At 39.4% G+C, this 20,858-nt stretch overlaps 1 protein-coding gene across 2 annotated transcripts; it reads left to right on the forward strand.

The window, feature by feature from the left end:
- The first annotated feature begins 84 nt into the window (after nt 1-84).
- Nucleotides 85-20,262, forward strand: DNA2 (DNA replication helicase/nuclease 2). 2 transcript variants are annotated; one of them, XM_031505159.3, is made up of 21 exons: nt 85-238; nt 1,176-1,355; nt 1,744-1,927; nt 3,210-3,355; nt 4,819-4,944; nt 5,761-5,980; nt 7,571-7,688; nt 7,980-8,145; nt 9,346-9,540; nt 9,673-9,903; nt 10,861-10,977; nt 11,081-11,190; nt 12,224-12,333; nt 12,791-13,015; nt 14,086-14,279; nt 14,383-14,472; nt 14,565-14,757; nt 17,308-17,397; nt 17,987-18,169; nt 18,289-18,435; nt 19,044-20,262. In XM_031505159.3, exons 1-21 carry the CDS (start codon nt 228-230, stop codon nt 19,098-19,100), a joined length of 3,093 nt encoding a protein of 1,030 aa, XP_031361019.1. In that variant the 5' UTR covers nt 85-227; the 3' UTR covers nt 19,101-20,262. The 2 variants fall into 2 exon arrangements, with proteins under 2 accessions (XP_031361019.1, XP_085439970.1); XM_085583844.1 differs by lacking the exon at nt 85-238 and having other exon boundaries at nt 1,282-1,424; nt 1,656-1,927.
- Nucleotides 20,263-20,858: the final 596 nt, after the last annotated feature.

Consider the following 20,858-nt stretch of genomic DNA (forward strand, 5'->3'; position numbering starts at 1 on the left):
GCGCCGCTTCGCGCCTCCGGCTCGCGCGCGTGGGAACCGCCCCCTCCGCCGCCTCCCATTGGCCGCGCGGGGCGCGCCGGGCGGGGCTGGCGGAGCGCGCGGCGGCGCTGCGGGGGCGCTGGGTGCGCTGAGTGCGGGCCGGGCCGAGCCGGGCCGAGCCGAGCCGAACCGAGCCGAACCGAGCCGGGCCAGGCCGGACCGAGCCGAGCGCCGCACGGGACCTGCCCATGGCCGAGCGGTAGTGGCAGAATGCGGGGAGCCACAGCGGGGCGGAGACGGCCGGGAGCGCGGGGTTTGAACTTGCAAACCGCTCCCGGCTCCGGGCGCGGGAAGGCGGGATGGGGTCTGAGGCCTTCCTCGGCCTGGGGAGCGCTCGGGGCTGCCGGGATAGCGGGTGAGGGGGAGCCGCCGGGATGGATGGTGAGCGGGAGCCGCCGGGATGGATGGTGAGTTGGAGCCGCCGGGATGGATGGTGAGTTGGAGCCGCCGGGATGGATGGTGAGTTGGAGCCGGCGGGATGGATGGTGAGTTGGAGCCGGCGGGATGGATGGTGAGGGGGAGCCGCCGGGATGGATGGTGGGCGGGAGCCGCCGGGATGGATGGTGAGTTGGAGCCGCCGGGATGGATGGTGAGGGGGAGCCGCGCTGCCTCGGGTGTTCGCGCTGGGCACGGCGCCGCGGGGCCCTGGCGTTCGCTGTGCCCCGATCGCTCCCCAGGCATCACTCGGGACAGGAGAGCGCTGGTTTGGCCGCTCTGTCTCATGGTTTGGCTATTGGAAACTTAACCTTCAGTATGAGTTTTCTAAACAACTCAAGGTCATGGGTAAAACGTACCGCTCCGTGCTCGAGGTGTTTGTGTGGCTGTGGGAATTCATGCGCGCAGGGAGATAAAAGCTTTCTCACAAGCACAGTGTTTGCAGTACAGTTATAATTAGTTTACTAGTGCTTATGGATATGTGGACCCAAAAATGTAATAAATAGCAAACTGCTTAATATTTATAGAGATTTCTTACTCTTTACCTGTACAGAACTGAAAAAAAAAAAACCCAAACAAAATATTTATAAAAATTGAAGGGGAGTAAAATTTGGTTTATGGTTGAAGCTATCTCTCTTTTTGTATGTAGGTCGGCTATTTTCAAAGAGTACAGTATTCTTTGTAATTAGGTGTTCCTTCAGTTTTCAGAAGAAAGTGTCTGACCTACCTCATACGATCCTGAAGAATGGGCTGAACAACAGATACCGAGTGCTGGAGGTCAGCGTAATACAGAGAAATGGAAGTGACCCTGAGAAACACTTGACAATTACAGCCTCCCCCTCACTGGAAGATACAGAACTGTGCATCCTTAGGAGTGGCTGGTAATCCACACAGATACATAGATGTTTGAAAAGAGAATGAAATATTGGATTATTAACTAAATTTTGTTTGTGTTGTCTGTGAGTTGAGTTTTACGGCCTTAAAAGTGATATGGGATCCTGAAAGAACCTTTGTTTAATGTGATATTATCAGTATGCTAGCATAATGGATATCATCTTGAGAGGCCTGATGTTGAGTAGGCATTGCTACCTTGCAGTTTTGTCATTGTAAAAATGCCTTTATTCACTTTCAGGATTTCTTTAAGTCAACTTCTTAAAAGAACCCAACCCAGCATTTCAAAGAATGTTGAATCTGCTCTGTTAATGTGTAAGAAAATACGTTGTGTCTGTTATTTGCAAACATTGGTTGTATGGGTGTATTGCCTTGCAGGGAGTCTGTCCCGGTGGTTCCAGGGGACATTGTTCATTTGGAAGGGGAGTGCAGCTCTGGCACCTGGGTCATCAGTGCCCAGAGTGGATACCTGGTCCTGTACCCAGACCTGCTGCTCTCGGGCACCACCATCTCCAGCAGTATCCGCTGCATGAGGAGGGCAGTGCTGAGTGAGCGCTTCAGGGTGAGTGCTGATTCCACACTGCCAGTGATTTACTGTTCCACTCACACCGGTGGCCTAGCCCAGTGTTAAATCTGGCTGTTAGAAATGTCCTAATTAGCAATTCATAATGTTTGCAACATAGAATAATTTAGGGTGGAAGCTGTCTTTGGTTGAACTTCTCTTGTTTTTTTGAGACTTGCATCTGAAATAATGCAGTACTCTTAAAACGGCTACTGGTCTAAAGAACTGGGCTTTCCACTTATAATTCTGATAATTTTTTTTATAATCTCTTGCTGCATTTTGTGTGGATATGAATCCTTTGTGAGGGATTTGCCTGTTGCCATCCATAAGAAAATATAACCACACTTTGCCAAATTAACAGCTTCTGAAAAATTTAGTTAATTCAGTTAATTGGTGTGGGCTGACTCTGGAGTCTGAATTCAGCTGCTTGATCTTGGAAAGAGGCAAAGTGTCTTGTAGTATCCTTGCTGATACATGTGAAATATGCTGATAAATAGGGAAGCAACAGCTGCCAGTTTCAGCTGATGAAAACTTCCAGACATGGTAGGAATATAAATCCAAATGAATAAGGAAATTTTAATAGAGTGGTAAACAGCCTGGCTGGGAACCTGTGACTGGAACAAGAAAATTAAGTACAGGAGATTAAGACTATGAAATGGTCTTCAACCTTCTATTAGAGGAGTAAGGGGGATAAAATGATTGTTGAGTCAATGCACAGGGTCCTGACTGGGATAACACCATCCACTTGTTGTGAGTGAAGTTCACTGGTCTGTAAGAGATCCATAATACCACAGTGTTTAGGTTTTCAGCTATTTGGTAGTGACTTTCAGTTTTTGTGAGTCTCCAGAGCCCAGCCCTTCTGATGGGTTTCTGAGCCATGTTGGTGATACATGGAATGATTTTGCTGTGAGCTGGTAACAGACAGGAAACTGCTTCGTGCAAGAAATCTGTGTAAGATTGTAAAGATTGTGTTTGCATTAGGAAACGCCTGCAGGCAAAACTTTCTCAAAGTTTTGTTTTAATCTGTGCCTTTGTTTCTCACCTGCCAATCACATAGAGATTGCATCCCGACATTGTCAGGGTTGGGATAGGAGACCCACTTCAGTTCAGCTGCTCTCACAGGCAGGTTTGGCTAGATAACCATTAGTGAGGTGAAAGCTGTCATGATCTTATAGTTAAATAAGTGTAGGTCTTGATGTGCAGCAAATATTGCAGAGAAATTTGGCAGAGAAGTTGGCATGAAATGGGCATAAATCTTCATGTCTGATGACATTTGTTGCAGGGCTCTGAGTCAGGTTCTCACCAAATGCTCGTTGGGACAATTCTTCATGACATCTTCCAGCAATCAGTAACCAATAACTTGACACAAGAAAAGGTGCAAGAACTAGCAAATAAAATTGTGTATGGACAAAAGTACCTCAAAGAAATGTAAGTACCATTACAGCTGCCTTCTATGTTTGGAAGATGGGACAGGAACACTTTGAACTAGTGGATTAAGTTGTACTTTAAAAAATGTAGCACCGGTATCAGGAGAGTATTCTGCCAAATGACTTTGCTTAATGGAAATTGAGGATCTTTTAGTAAGATAATTCCCCTTTTGATAGTTTAATTTTATTTGCCTTCCCTGCTGAGCTACTTCTATATACCTGAGCTAGTCTTTTGGAGTAACTGTATGTGGCAGGGTTTTTTTTACTTTTAGGCCAAGGAGGTTGCAGTGTTTGTGTTTGTAACATTAGATTTGCAGGCATCTCCCAAAGCTCATTTGAATGGGACAAACAGTTAATTATGATCCTCAGCAATGAGCCTAGAACCTTGTGACTGACAAAGAACTGAATGTCTGTTAATTTAATGTCTGTATCAGGTTACTTAGAGTCTCAACTTGTTAGAAGACCTTTAACTTATTTTCTCAGCAAAGCTGATAGAATTGCTAGGCAATGCTTAGTATTTCCCTCAGAAAGTGGGAGGATGAATGGCTGTCAGTTTTAACATAGTACTGCAGGCTTTATTAAAATACAATTCTACTCATGTGAATTAAAAATCATTATATATAGATTATTTTAAATTGTATGTTGGGCAGTGTCAGTATGTGTTGGCCCCAAATGAGTCAGAAGTTAAAGTTGTAGTGGCAAGATTTATTACTCTTAGTTCTGTTATGAAGATAATATTTTGAATTGTGGCTGCTAAGATTACTTAAAGGCCTTTATGTCCCTCTGGGCCTCCATGAAACTGTTAATATGCAATTCCTTTTTGCATATGTAGGCTACTGTTTATTGGCATGGAAAAATAAGTTGCATAAGTCTTCTGCCTGTAGTCATTTGCACTCCTATGAACCTTTTTGTGCAAAATCCATTTGTATTTCCCTGTTGCTGTAGAAAAATGACATTATTTCCAGTGATTGCCAGGACTGAATTATCTAGTGCCACACAATTAGATTCTGTGTCATGTTCTATCAAAATGTGTGTAAGGAGCAGATGAGGATATCCAGACTAAAAGCAAATGGTCTTCTAATTTTTTTTCAAAGTTGCATGAATTGTAGGAATAGCCATTTTTAAATGCATGAGTCTGGTACTCCTTTCCTGCACTCAGACTGTTAGTTTTGTTTCATCACATCTGCCATGCTGATGCTCTCAGTGTGCTGTACCTGTTGTTTCAAAGGTTACATCAGAAATGGATATTCTGGTATATCTCTTGTAATAGATGTTCCATTAATAGTTTGAGGAATTGAGCTGAACCTCTATGCACCTGTTGTTATCTACAGTTCATAGATATTTATAAAAACTTGACAGTTACTTCCAATGATCTTATTGCTACTCGAGGCAAATCTCTTTAGTACCAGCAGCAGATTTAATACTTTGTTTCCTTAATGTGCATGTTTTGGGTTTTTTTTTTAGGTATCTCTTAAATCTGAAACAAGCACAAATAATGCAAGAAGTAGAAGAATATTTGCCATCATTTTTTAAGTGGGCGGAAGACTTCATGCACAATCCAGCAAACCAAAACAAAATGCAACTAAAACTGTAAGAATCCAGAATTAAATTTTAAACCATTCTATGTTGTATATCTTGTTTAATTCACTTGACATTTTTAGAACTTCTTCTGCACATGTATTGGGTGATTTGTAGCTAGTTCATGGCCTCACTGACCGTAGAGCTGACCTTGTGCTGCATGATTAGCTGCCATTGTGAGTTCTGGGCAAGTCATGAAGCCTGAGGGTGAACTGACTTCAAAATCTTAAAATCCTTGTGGACAGCATGGTACAAACCAGAGCTTTTAGTGAGCAAAAGAGCAAGGATATTTGAGCTGCTGACTAAACTAGGAGTTACTGTAGGTATGAGCAAGACTACAAATCAGAACACGCAACTATTAATCAAATGGAGTTCCTGACTGATAGAAGATTTCCTTGGTGAAATGGTGATTTTACTCAACTGCTGCTGAGCGCTTGTCTGTGGCTTCTTGCTGTTAATTGTAATAACCAGAGGGTGCTAAAGTTTCAGTGAAATGGCAGGTCTGAGTAAAACCTGTATGCTACTGTCAAGTGTATGATAGATTGTGGTTATTGAGAAAAGACCAAAAACTATTAAAAACAGTTTAAAGTCTCATTTTAACTTTGAAATTTAGGTGAATAGCAAAGCTAACTGAAGTTAGTTTCTGATATGTTTCTTCCTCTGTTAATGGGAAGATTGAGTGAGGATCAATGCATTTATATTTATTAAGTTAGTGTCTAAAGGCCACTTGTAATGCAGAAATATTATATATTTAGTAGCAACAATTGTAATGTTTAAATATTAATAATTAAGTGAAATTGTTAACTTATGGCTTAATTCTCTTCCTAGGTCAAATGGTGGAAAAACAGAAGATGTATCTTCTAAGATAGAGGTTGTAGATATCTTGGACATTGAAGAGACTATCTGGTCTCCCAGGTTTGGGTTGAAGGGAAAGATTGATGTTACAGCCAGGGTGAAAATCCACTGCCAGTCTGGAGTACAGTCTCGGATAATGCCTTTAGAGCTCAAGTCTGGCAAGGAATCAAACTCCATAGAGCACAGAAGTCAGGTACAAGCACCAAATGTCTAATTTCACTGTTGCTCTTCAGTGGCTGTGTGTACTTTTTTTGTTAGGTGATCTATTTTGTCTTATGAGTATGAAACACTTTGTATGTGGTATAATCTAAATTCATGGATTGCTTATCCTGGCGTGACCAAAGCTGCTGGTATAAAAGTAAAGTGAACTTATTAGGAAGAAGTATACACATTTATCACTTTCAAGCACACCTGTGGTTTTTATCCTGAAAAAAGTCTCTTCTTACTACATTCAAATATGAGGTTGAAGCAAACTGTTTCAGGAACTAGGGTTATACATATTTCCATATAGCTGGCCTGTTTAGAGAGGTAGCAGCCTTGATATAAGGTTTTAAAGATGCTTTTTAATTTAAATCCTTGGTGAAGTTCTTACTACTTACAGCTTCTAAAAGACTTGTGATAATAATGGCTGTTTAGCCATATAAATTGTGAAAGAACTAAACACAGTTTAGAATATGTATTGGTTTTAATGCTGTGCTGGTTTTGACTGGGGTTAGCAATAGTTTTCTTCACAGTAGGTAAATGTGGTCTATGTTTTGGGTTTGTACTGAGCACAAGCTGATAACACAGAGATGTTGCTGCTGTTGCTGAGCACAGGTTGATAACACAGAGATGTTGTTGCTGAGCACAGGTTGGTAACACAGAGATGTTGTTGCTGAGCACAGGTTGGTCACACAGAGATGTTGTTGCTGAGCACAGGTTGGTAACACAGAGATGTTGTTGCTGAGCACAGGTTGGTAACACAGAGATGTTGCTGTTGTTGCTGAGCACAGGTTGGTCACACAGAGATGTTGTTGCTGAGCACAGGTTGGTAACACAGAGATGTTGTTGCTGAGCACAGGTTGGTCACACAGAGATGTTGCTGCTGTTGAGCACAGGTGGGTCACACAGAGGTGTTGTTGCTGAGCACAGGTTGGTCACACAGAGATGTTGTTGCTGAGCACAGGTTGGTCACACAGAGATGTTGTTGCTGAGCACAGGTTGGTCACACAGAGATGTTGTTGCTGAGCACAGGTTGGTCACACAGAGATGTTGCTGCTGTTGAGCACAGGTTGGTAACACAGAGATGTTGCTGCTGTTGCTGAGCCTCACACAGAGCCAAGGCCTTTCCTGCTTCCCCCAGGGCCAGGCTGGGGAGGAGCCTGGGGGTGATGGGAAGTGAGGGGACACAGCCAGGACAGAGAATAAAAGGAATAGCCAAAGGATATTCCAAACCAATGGCATCATGTTCAGTATATAAAGTGGGGGAAAGGGGGAAGGAGGACATTTGGAGTGATGGAGTTTTGCCTTCCCAAGGCACCATTCCACATGATGGGGCCCTGCTCTCCTGGGGGTGGTTGAACATCTGCCCAACCACAGGAAGCCATGAATGAATTCCTTGTTTTGCTTTGCTTGCATGCGTGGCTTTTCTTTTCTCTAGAAAACTGCCTTTATCTCAACCCTCAGCAGGGATGGGGAAGTGAGTGAGCAGCTATGTGGTACTTGATTGCTGCTTGGGTTTAAACCACGACAACTATACTGGAATAATATGTATTCCAGTATGCATTTATGTATATGTTTACAGGTTATTCTGTACACGTTGTTGAATTTAGAGCGGAGAGTAGATCCTGAAGCTGGATTTCTTCTTTATCTAAAAACTGGTACAATGTATCCTGTTTCTGGAGCGCGCATGGACCGAAGAGGTAAAGTTGTTCCCCTTCTGCAAACCATAATTCTCTTAAATATTACTGAAATCTTTCTTTATAACTATAAAGTTTACTCTTATGGAAATAGCTGTACTTGGGGATGCTTCACTTCTTATAATGTTACTAAGATTATGTTAAAAATTCAGTTGTTTTATTAATATGGCACAAGGACTTTGCTCTTTGTGAATAATCAGTTCTTAGTTGACTAAAAAGTTGATAGCTAATTACTTTTGAGGTAAAAATTGTTACAAGCAAGAACATCAGCTTAGTTTATCCTTTTCTTGACAGAATTAATGAAGTTAAGAAATCATGTGGCCTTCTACTTAACACACAGTACCTGTAAATCTGGTGTGGGGAGGCAGAATTCACAGCTTGCTGCTTTGCCTCCTGTGATTGATGACAGTCAAACGTGTAAATACTGCTCCCAAATGCACAACTGCTTTCTATACAGCAGGTAAAAAAAAAGTGTGACTAATGTTTTTAAATGTGATTAGATAATTGTATCTTTTCATGTAATAATTTCATTTTTGTGGTTGACGGTTTTGTATATATTGAAGACTTTTCCACCCCAAAAGAATCTTCCACAGATTTCTCTATAACTTTTATAATTCAGCTCCTGATTTCACAAAGATTTAATATGTTTACTCAGATATGCTTTCTGCAAGACAAAATCTGAGATAAGTCTCAACAAAATACTTGATGACAATAACAGATCTTTTTAAAAATATATTCTTGCAGCTCTCTGTCAAAGGCAGTCTTTGGGCCTGAGTTCTGGCTGGATAACCACTTTTTCAGGTTCATTCTGTAGAAGATTGTTTCCCTGTAAGGCATGACACAAGTAATACATTGATACTTCTCTGCTGAAGTGTTATTGCATCTCCTGGTCAACAGACATAGTGAGCAAATACTTGATGAAATTTCACACAAAGTTATTGAATTATTTTAACAACTGTCAAAATTTTAGTTTCCATGCTGCACAAAAAACAACCAAAATTTTATGTGGAAGAGATTAAATGACGTTTGTTAGAAAAGGAGAGCCTTTGGGGTAATCTTGTGGAAATAGAATGCCTGACTATTTTTAAAATTATAGGGGTAAAAGTGTATGTTGAGGGAGCTTTGTGGGGATACATGACATGTTTCTGTGAAATCCTGCTTCTAATACTCAGTTGTTGCAGCAGCAGGATTATAGCTGGATAGCCATTTACTTCTGAATAAGCTTTTCTCTCTCTGTTTGTATACATGATTTGGTATAATATCTATTTATACTTAGTTTTGGGATAAGTTGACTTGAAGTTTGCTTGTGTATTAACTATTAAATCCCCATTGCTTAGCTAGATATCAAAATAGTATTTGTATGTTACAATAAAAGGAGTAAAAGGTAGATTCCATAAATGTATATGTTACTGTCTTTGAAATGCCTTTATTTGGTCTTTGATTAACTTATTGCTCTTCAAAATCTTAGAGATGATGTAAAGTTACTCATACAAGATTATGCATCTGAACACAGGATACAGATTCTACTTTATTCAAGTAATAATACATTAATCTGTCTGGTATGTTACAGTAGATATTTGGATTGTTGTTATGTACATATGGATTTGCAGGTGAAAAAGGATGCAGGCTGAGCCTTTCCTATGGCTGATTCTATCCCTAGAGCTGTGGAGCAGAAGATGGAAAGTGTGGCCTTTCCTCCTGCTTTGGTGCCTGTCATTGACAGAGAGACCCAGCATCTGAAACCCTCCCACTTGGAGTATTTCAGCCTCTGGTATCTGATGTTAACCTTGGAGCTGCAAAGTGGAGAGCATAAAAAAGGATATAAAAATATATGGATGGCACCTTCTTTGGAAAAGTAAGGTTTAATTTCTAAACTCCCTTCCTTTTGTTTGTTTTGTATTTTGGTTTTGATGGTTTGTTGTGGGTGGTGTGGTTTTTTAACTTGTGGGGTTTTTTTTCTTAATATTTCTTTTTTTAATACTTTCAGAGAGAAGGCTGGAGATTGTGTTGGAAACATGATCAGAGTTGATGAAGTCCATGAAGTTTCTGAGGGACATTATCTACATTTTTTCCAGCGTAGAAATGGTGCCATACCTGGAACAAACCTGTTGGTTGGTGATCGAGTGGTTGTGAGTGGAGAGGAAAAGGGTTTACTTGGTTTGGCTACTGGCTATGTTAGAGAAGTCAGTGGAACGAAAGTCTCCTGTTTGTTGGGCAGGTAATAGGATAAAAAGAAAAGTATCTGTGCAAAAAAGCAAACACTCTGGCACAGCCTTGAGGAAGGGTGCTGCTAGGTGTCTAAAAAGCTGTGACATGTCCTGACTCTTCCTACTGGTGATACCTCAGGTTTTAGTTTTTATGTTTTTCAGATTTTGTGCTGCTTTAGTGGGTGGGTCTGGGCTTCATATTAGGGGATGGTGGCTCTCTGCACAGAGCAGGTTGACAAAACAATTCCTGCTCCAGTTGGGCACCAAGGACAACTGATCCAAATTTCAGGCCCAGGAGCACAAACAACGTGGACTGAAGAAAGAAAAACAAGAAAGATGGGGCTTCATAACCTAAAGCTGTAATTGGACAATGAACTCCAAGGTGCAAATGGAGCAGAACATATAAAAGTGAGAGAACCTGTGACCGGGTGTCCATTTTGGTTCACCTGGGTGTAGCCCTGGCTGGGCTCTTGTACTGCCCAAAGTGGATCCATTGAGGCCTCCGATAAATCCCTACTTTGATCTATAGCTCCATCTTGTCTCTGTTCTAGGCCAGCCTTCACAAGGCATCATTGGCTTTGGAGTAGTACCCTTCAGAAATTCTCCCTTCAGAAATTCTCTTGCCTTTATTGAAACTGCCAGTACTTGGCCTATTTAACTGGTTTATTTGAATAAAAGCAGACTTTAACTCTATTTACTTACATCTCTAGCATGAATCTATATGGATATAGTGATTACTGTGTTAATAGTAACTTTCATTGTTCAGTCTTTATTGTCTTTAAATTTGGCTTATGTTTTATCCCTCATTGGGATAATGCTTTCTTTAGATCAGTTAATAGTGTACTTCAGTTAGTTGTTGCTTCGCTCTGGGATCTTTGGAAGATACCATTTAACATGTAGTAATAATTCTTTAATCAACATACAGCTGGTAAACAAAATTATTTTATCCATGTTCTTGTAATCTTCAGGAATTTGTCAAACCTCCCCAAGGACACTGTATTTAGGTTGGATCATGATGAAGGAGATGTTGGTACAGGAGTCCCTTTTAAAAATCTTTCTAAATTGATGAAAGATTGCCCAGTGAGGTATGAAAAATCAAATTAATTTCATGTTTTCAATATTTTCTGATGAAGTTTCTCAACTAGTAACTCTTACTTGAACTCAATTTTGTCTTATTTTTATCCACAGTGAAAGGCTCCGCAACTTGATAATTGATTTCCAGAAACCATGTTTTATTCAGCACTTGAGCTCTGTCCTTCCTCCTGAAGCAAAGGAAACTGTTGCAAATATTTTAAAGGGTACAAAGCGACTTTCCCCAAAATACTCTGCTTAGTAGTATGTCTCTACAGCCAAAGTATTTATTATGCTATAAATATAAGAGTTTTTCCTACTTTGGGGTCCTGTGATAGTTCTCAGCTTAAAAATTAAAACCAAGTTCTTGCCTTGCGTGTCTTCCAAGTAGCTGAAGGCTCATTTAACCACATGAAGACCTGATCAGGTCCTTGTTCACAGCTTTATTTTACTTTTGCTAGAGGCTGCAGCATGCAGTTGCAGACAGAGGGTCATGTGAATGGACAGAGACAGCTCTTGGGATGGAGGAAGCTGACCTTGAGGGGGAGGAAGGAGATGGGCTTTGGTGAAAATATTCACTTCTCTAATCAATCCCTCTTTCTCACTTGTTGACAGCTCTATGGTATCATGCTTTGTGGCATTTACTTAAAAACAAAACTTGTTTAGGTATGAGGCAGTATCTTGTATTTGGTGGAAATATTTCCTTGTTCTCTGGCGGGGTCTTCTGTGAAAACATAGGTATAACTGAGTTGTCTTAGAGCAAATTGAATTTTTTATAAAAACTGGGTTTGAAGTCTTATTTTGCTTGAGCTTTGCTTAGTCCAGATATCTGAAACATGTTGCTTGTTTGCATCAGACTGGGGCAAACCAGCTCTGCTGTAATGTTTGTTCTAAACAACATGCTGCTCATCAGCCCTTGCTGTGAGCTGTGTGTTTGGATGTGAAAGAGGTATGATCAAACACAAATGCCCATACACAGTATATGGAGGTGGTCAATTAAAATATTAGAAAAAAGTCACAAAGGTCTAAAAAAAAAATGTCTTCAGTAACTTATTTCTAGGAGCACAGTGCAGAACTTCTAGTACTTATCTTGTGTTTTATATTTAATGTCATATCTTCATTAGAACCTACAGACTTTGCTCAGTTCTTATCTCTATTAAGGGCTTTAGTGAAGGAGGAAATTAAAATTTTGCTGTGACTTTAGTAATTATTACAATTATGATAAGTGTAGTAATTTAATTTTGCTTTTTCTTCTGAAAGGTCTAAATAAGCCTCAGAAACAGGCAATGAAACAAGTGCTACTTTCAAAAGACTACACACTTATTGTGGGTATGCCTGGAACAGGAAAAACGACCACAATATGTGCTCTAGTAAGATCATGTACCTCGGTGTTTAATTTTTTTGGTGAACTTTAGATAAAATTAAACCAACTGTGTAGTGTCATGACTTAATCTAACGGTATCTGTATAATTTCAAGGAAGAAAACACACTTCTCTTTGCTTAACCTATATTTGGTAGGACTAAAATTGGATTTTGTGGAGTAGGATGGACTATTGCTTGTGTAGAAATATATGTGGGAGGAAGGAGATTGAAGTGTGATATTTAATCATTTCTGTGATGCTTAGTGTTAACATTCTTTGGCTCCAAATATCAGTAAGTCTTCAAATCCTGAGTTACAGCTTGAAAGAGGGACTCCTATGAACAGCCAGTAACTTGTCCACCGTAAATTGTACCTTAGCAAACCTGGGGTTGTTGATTCTTGCAGATGAATCCTTTTCTGCTTCTCCTTAACAGCTTGTCCTTTTCTTTCCCTTTGCCACTCATTAGGTGAGAATTCTTTCTGCTTGTGGCTTTAGTGTCCTTCTGACCAGTTTTACACACACGGCTGTGGACAATGTCCTGCTGAAGTTGGCCAAATTCAAAGTTGGTTTCTTGCGCTTGGGGCAAGCTCAGAAGGTTCATCCAGATATTCAGAAATATACAGAAGAAGAAATCTGCAGGTCCAGATCAATTAAGTCTGTAACAGATTTGGAAGAGCTGTATAATAGTCAGGTGAGAAAAATGTTTTTTGCTAGGCCTTTAAGTTAATAAAGATAATTACATTAGAATTTTGTTTGGATGCTGAAGAGAAGGAACCCATCCCAAGGGTGTGTACTGCTGTAAGAAAACTGAGCTGAAAGAGATACTCAGCCTCTGCATTGTTTCAATTTCTTTATAGCCTGTAATGACCTACATTAAGGTTGCAAGTTGAGAAGCTTTGTTTATGTCCACACAAAGTAACACATCATTGTAAGTAATAAGCCCCAAAGACTCGAGTGCTTTTATCTGAGGTCTTGTGGATGGGCTACTGCAGCCTCCTTTAGCATTTACATTCTGCTGCTGTTTGTCCCGTCTCCCTCCCACGGGTGCTCCTTGTGCCATTAGTACAATGAGCAGATGGGGAAGTGGAATGCTGTGGAGCTGACCTGGCCAAATCCTTATTTTTGATGGAAAGATTAGTGCTGTGTATATGAATGTTAAATGCAAACCATAATGGCAGCTAGGTCATGTGAGTCAGTGGCAGCTTTCAATTAATTTCACTGACAGAATAAATTCTGATGGTAGCTGGAGTAAATGCCAGTTTCACAAAAGCTGCCATTTACTTTTTATTGATAAGTATTGCAGGGGAATGACTGAAGTCATAAGGGGAATGACTTAGCATTTCTTATTTTGGTCATTTTGGATTGCAGTGGAAGCACAGCAGTGGGACGACCTGTGCTGCTGCTGTTGTATTTTCTTCTCTTCAGTATTGGAAAAAAAACCCAAACCACCTGATTTTTCACAGTAGTCATTTCAGCACCCTCCATTAATAGAACCTGGCATCACTCTGAACACATGACAGGAACAAGTTTGCTACAGTCTGCTCTAAAGCTGGTTTTGTTTATCACTTGCAATTGATATAAGAGCATGTCAGGCCAATATATGTCTAAGGATGCTGATCTGATTTCAAGGATTAATAATTTGGTTTCTGTGATTTTAGAGTTTAGTTCAGTTTAATGGGCAATATATTTTTTTAATATGGAGAATATAGTGCTAAAGGATATAAAATGTACCTTATCCTTGAAGTGTGTCTCAATTTTCAGCCAGTGGTAGCAACGTCTTGCATGGGAGTGAATCACCCCATCTTTGTTCAGAAGCAATTTGACTTCTGTATTGTGGATGAAGCTTCCCAAATCAGCCAGCTTGTCTGCCTGGGCCCACTGTTCTGCTCCAAAAGGTTTGTGCTGGTGGGGGATCATCAGCAGCTGCCTCCACTTGTGCTGAATGCTGAAGCAAGGTAAGATAAAATGCTGCTGGACTATTGCTAGTCACAGATTACGGGAAGGCTCTTGCAGTGTTCTGATTGACACATTTTGATTTTTGTTTTTGTGTTGTAACAGAGATCTTGGCATGAGTGAAAGCTTATTTAAAAGGCTGGAACAAAACCAAAATGCTGTTGTCCAATTAACTGTGCAATACAGAATGAATAGGTACTTTTAATGTTTATTTATTCAAATGTGTTCTTGATGTGGTATTGAAATTGTGAGATTTTTATGCCTTTTCTTGTTCTTTAAATCTTTAGTAAGATTATGTCATTGAGTAACATGCTGGTATATGAAGGCAAATTGGAATGTGGCTCAGAGAAGGTGTCAAATGCCACTGTTAACTTGCCCAACCTAAAGAAATTGAAACTGGACTTTGGGGATGCTTCAAAGACATGGCTGAAAGAAGTCCTTGATCCAGACACACCTGTGTGTTTTCTGAACACAGAGAAGGTAAAGTTCATTATGCTCTTCAACATGTAAAACTTCATTCAGCTTAGGCAGGGTAAAACAGGGAACTTCAGAAATGGTTTTCCCAGGATCATATGAAGTGTGCAGCACACAAAAACATCATTGGCGTTGTTGGCAGAGCTGAGCAGAGGTGGTACAGCTGCTGCTGGAAACGTGGCATCAGAGAGCAGCTGAAAATTTGGAATTAGATACTATTCCAGAAAATATTGAATGGACTTTAACCTTTGTTCTTCCTATTCAAAGTGTGTAGCTGTACTGGATGTCCTTGCAACCAGGGAATGGCCTTGTTTCCATTGGCTGAGGGTCAGTGGTGGCAAAGCTGTGTGCCAGTGGCAGCAAGAACTACAGTTCTCCATGGCATTTTGCAGACATTCTATACATTGAAGTGTAAGGGATGAATAAATTAGTTTAGGCGTGTCCTTTCAAGGAGAACCAAAATTTTGCTGGGAAAGTAAAATTCTAGTGTGGATAAAAAAGTCTGCAAAGCAACTAACTTGCAGGAAAAATGAAGAAGAGTTTAAATGCATGGGGTGAAAGATTAATAAATTAGTACCTGTTTGTGGTCTCTAATAATTGTCATTGGTGATTGGATTATGATTTGAGTCTTTCTTCCTCCTTACCAGGTTTTGTGTTGATTCCTATTAATACTATATTTGCCAATAACTATATCAACTGATGATCTTTTATGCTGACCCTGGTCAGAACTCACCAGTGTTCCTGTGATGTCTTTGACATTGTACAGGATTCATGGTTTTTCCAACAGTTCTGCTAGAATCTCTTCAATGACCTAAAAACAAGCAGTGTTTACTTCGATGACTTAGAGAAATTTCTAAAAATGTCTAAACTAAACAGAGACATTTTCCAGGAATGCCTTGACAGCTGCAGTTGCTTTCCCAGGAAAGCAGAGAGTTGGTCCCAGGGAAGAGGCCTGTTAATAAAAATCTGGCTGAAATACTGTTTATCTAGTAATCATAGCAAAATTGCTAATGAAAAAAGTAGAGTTTCTGTTCCATTTTTTTCCCTAGAAAGCCCATCTCAAGAGTAAGACAATTGTCCTCTTCATGGAGCCAGGAGGAAAGTTTTTATTTCCAAAATATTCTAGATTTGTTGAGACATAAGGCTATAATGTCATTTCTCCTTTTGGACTTCTTGTCAGAACTCCATGTATTGTGGCAGTCATGAAGGGAGAAATGAAAAAAAAAGAACACTGAACATGACAACAAACAAAACCAGCTTTTATTTCCATTAAGTTGGTAGTAGTTTTTTTCCCCTTGTATTGTTTACAGTGTAACCATGAAATGCTTTTGAAGAAGTAGACTTGGCAGGGAGGGATACAAACAGAGAGAGAAGGAAGAGGAAAAAACACCATGACACCACCAGGAAGCTTACATTTATTACGCTGGCTTTAAAAATAATGAAGAAAAAGCCTCTATTGTTTTCTGCTTAACAATGCAACAAGTTTGTGACAGCAGTGGGAAATCTGTTTGTTTCTTCTCTGCCAACCCCTGTTTCAGTCTGCACTTCTCTGACAGCTTGGGGCTGGCAGTTTGAAAAATGACATCCTTGATTTAGGGCAAGTCTCCTGAGAATTTGTAGGCCCAAGTTGTTTTTGTTGGTGGTTCTGCTGGTGTCCTATGGGAACAGGAGAAATAAATGTAAGCATGTGTTACCATAAGCATGATGAAGCTTTTAGAACTTCTTTCCTGAAATTACTGTGTAGTTTTTAGCTACACTAATGCCAGTGTGGTCAGAAATTAACTGCAGTAAAACAGTTCTCTTCTGCTTTAAGAGAACTTGAGCACATGGGGTGTGGAGGCTTCCAAACACACTTTCATTGCTATTGGAATGAATACCCCTCTACTTCAACTTTAGAGAAGGCAGGAGTCAAGCAAAGAGAAAAAATGACAAAACTGTGACTCTACAATGACAAGATTTTACATCCTGAGATTCCTGAGAATGGGAGGTAATAGTTAAGAAATAGTAAAGTCAGTGAATCCTTTATTTAAAAGTTGGGAGTTTATATACAATTTAATACTACCATTTTGGATAGTTCTTGTTGTAGCTGTAAACGTAGTCTTTCAAACATTCCAAAAATTATCCTTTATGCCATAGAATGAAGAAAATTCACTGTAAATAATGCTGTATGGAGAGTGATAAAGCAAAAGTCCCATGTAAAATATAATTTTCTGTCTTACCTTATCAGCAGGAAAATGTCCATTTTTGTGTTTTTTGATTTATGATCTATAATGCTGAACTGTAAAGTCAGAGGATTAAGCTTTGGCAGTTTATTAAGGTGAAAAGCTAGTGCTGGAAAACAATTTTGGGGATTCTTCCAATTTGTTTTGCAAATGCAGTATTCTGAAGTTAATGTACAGTACAGGCTCTTCTGTTTAGTAAAATTCAGCATTTAACTTAATTTCTTTAATTAATACTGTTAGTATAAATCCACATATGACTCAGTGAGTTAGGAACAGAACATAGTACCCCTTTACAGACAGCAAAAGTCATTATTTTCTGTTTGTATTTTTAAAGGTCCCAGCACCAGAACATGCAGAAAAAGGTGGCGTAAGCAATGTGACAGAAGCTAAAATAGTGCTTTTCCTCACATCGTTATTTATTAAGGTATCTTCTACTTTATTACATGATTTGGAGGGAGACCTTTAATACATTGCTTTAGTAGTGTATGTTATGTATTGGGTAGCTCTCTTGGGGATAATCTTAAGGATAAATTTAAGGATAAATTGAAGATTGGCTTCATGTCTGTGTAGTGGGGAGCCTGAGGTCTGCATTCCCTTCCCTGTCCCTTGCCTGCTTGGATCAGAGATGCAAAAAACAAAAGCTGGATGCCAAATTCTTTTAAGAGATGAGGTCTTTCTTGGGAGGGAGAGGAGAGGATTTGCCTTTGTTCCTTATTTAATTTAGAAATACAGACCGGAACCTCTGAGTGTTCACCTTGCCGTTTAAAGAAGAAAGAAAAATGAAGATTTCAAGGATTTCTGTCTTTGTGCCAAGTTAAGACAAAGCTTGAGAGCTTGCAGTAACTGATGTTTTCTATCTCCTTTAGTTAATACTAGTTACACCATTAGTTTAGATAAAATATCTTGCAGCAATATTTAGAAAAAAAAATAATTAGAAGAATCTTTCTGACCGTACTGAGTTTCCCAAGCCAACTTCAGTGACAGATTTTTTGTCCATTTTCTTCTTCATTCAGGCTGGCTGTAAGCCCTCAGACATTGGCATTATATCACCCTACAGACATCAGTTAAAAACAATCACTGATTTGATGGCAAAATGGAAGGAGAACAGAGTGGAAGTTAACACTGTTGACAAATACCAAGGAAGAGACAAAAGTATCATAATTGTGTCTTTTGTTAGGAACAGTATTGATGAAAATGTAAGTTGGTCATTTTAACTTTGTTCCAGTCAATTTTAGTAGTTTAGATGCTTTTTGAAGACGAGTGGTTTGTGTCCATTAAGTAGGAAAAATAAAAGCAAGTGACATTTGTTTTCCAGCTTGGCACCCTGCTGAAGGACTGGCGCCGCCTGAATGTTGCCATCACCAGAGCCAAGCACAAACTGGTCATGGTGGGCTGTGTTCCAACCCTGTGCTGCTATCCTCCCCTGGAGAAGCTCCTCTGCCATTTGCAGTCCCAAGCAATGATATCCTTTTTCTCCATGCTAGTTTGGGAAAGGGGAAAAGGTAGGATTGACTTACTGAGATTTGAGGTAAGAATGGGAAGACCTTTGATTATTTAGGTTATACTTTTAACAGTGATTGGCAACACAGCACAAAATGTGCTGATTAGATTGGCCAGAAGAGTACTTGAGATAAAGCTACTGGATGGGTTTAGAGCCTTCTCTGTCTTCAACAGGAGAAAAAGTCAATGCTGACTTGCAGGTCACCTTGAACTTTTTTTTTTTTTCATTTTGAGGCCTGAATTTATAATTTTTAGTGCTTTTGCATTTTTTCCTGTGATCATTTCAAGTTTCTTGGCATCTTAACATCAGTGTGATTATTTTCTTCCACTCAACACATCTGCTTCATGAATAATCTTGGTGGAAAGGAAAATAGCATCACTTTCAGATGACTTGGTAATTTTTTTATTTCTCTCTGGCATTGTACTGAATAAGCTTTAGCTATTGCTGTTTCCATCTCCTATTTAAACAGGAAAGAACCCTGTTGGCTGCTTTCTTTGCAAACACCAATGCACATTCAAACAGGTTTTGTGAAAGCAAAATGTTGTTAAAGTGCTTCCTTAACTTGCTACATCTTGAATCTTCCAGCCGGGGCTCATGAAGGTATCCACAAGTGTAACATCTTATGAGTGTGAAGATGCAAAGTTTTGCAGGCCTTTGTATCTTTTCTTCTGCTATTGTTTAGTGTAAATAACTGGTAATTGGGGTAACAGTCCTGATATGCACTGTTGGGTATGTAGGCAGCCAAAACAGGAAGCATTCAATTATTTGGAAGTTTCCTTTCAGTAGAATAACAGACATTTCTTGAAAAAGCTGATGGTTACAGAACTAAAGCACACAGCTTACTTGTGACAAACCAGAAATATGAAGCACTCTGTTCCTTCCACTACTGGATATTGCTGTATTCTCTGTTACCTTGATGAACAGTTAGTTACCTGCAGAAGTGAGTGGGGAAGCACTTGAAGAGGAAGGGAGTGTAAACCAATCTTGTACTGAGTCACAGTTTTCTGGGCTCAATTTGGTTTTAAAAACTTGAAAACATAGCTTACATACAATAATTCCTTTTGTTAGAATTCCTAATTAAGGTGCTGTGTTGTGCTGTTTGGAAAAAAAATAGAAAAAACTTCTTCCTCTTCTTCAAAATCTCACCTTGTCCTTTGAAGTCTACTCCTGCTTTTAAAAGTGCTGACTCTTTTGTATTTATATACATGATGTAATTAATCTCTCATGTGAAGATCCCTTGATGACATTTCTAATCTCTTGATTTTGCATACCTCAGGGAGAAATGTGATGTTGATTCACTTAATCCCCTGCTATTAACTTATGTGTTCAGCAGATCAATCTGAAGTGAAATGCCTCATAGTACAACTCTTGTTTTCAGTTTATCTGACCTGTAGTCTTCAAAACAAAAATTTCCCAGAAAACAAAACTAGATATGCAGCTTGCTCACTAAGAAGCTTACATGCTCGGGTTCTATTTTTTAAAAGATGATGGCATATAAACAACAGAAAACACCTTTTACCTGAGATATCTCTGTTAGTTTCTTTGTACTACCTCATATTCTAGACCAAAGAGACTGAGAAGTTTCTTTCCAAGGCTGCTGGTGGAAACATAATTGTTTTTGACTTTTCAGAATCATTAGCATATGTTTTCTCTTGGGTCAATGTCAAGTAGCTGTGTGCATACAGTTGCAGACAAACTTGTTGAATGTGGGCATTTTCACTCTTTTAAACTGCTCCCTAACTTTTTGTAATGTTGAAGTAATAAAAGTTTGCTGTTTGTTTCATTAAAGTTGTTTATACTTAATACTTCACTTTATACAAGGCAAATATTTAGAACAGTACAATAATAATTAAAAGTTGACAGGATATCTGCCTTTTTCAGGTGAAAATACATGCTTCATCAACTGTGTCTGTGCTCTGGGTCTTTCAAAAGATGAAAAATACAGGGTAAAATATACTCTTTATTATAGTAGTGACATCAGAATACTTTTTTAGAAGAGATTTTCTTTCTGTGTTTAGGACCTGTGTGTAGAAAGCTCTTAAGATTTTGCTAATCTGTTTTCTTAGACCAAGCAATGCTTATATAGGAAATGGTTTGCATGCTATTAAAAACTTAATAAATAAATTAAGGGTATTGCCATCCCATCATGAAGTTGCAAGAGAAACAAACACAAGAACATTTCCTTATCCACTTAAAAAATGCATCCTTCCTTGTCATGTGGTAAAAATTACACTGAGCAGCAGATATCCTGAGTCTACAGATGAAACCATGTTATCCTCTGGTAGTCTCAAACAAAACTGAGATGTGATTCCTTAAAACACTTTGTGTTTCAATGAATATACATAGCAAGTGAGTATCTTCTAGCAGTAAAGGATCACTTTTTA

This window comes from Lonchura striata, chromosome 6, assembly GCF_050655825.1.
Source record: "Lonchura striata isolate lonStrDom1 chromosome 6, ASM5065582v1, whole genome shotgun sequence".
In the NCBI taxonomy this organism is placed as follows: Eukaryota; Metazoa; Chordata; class Aves; order Passeriformes; family Estrildidae; genus Lonchura; species Lonchura striata.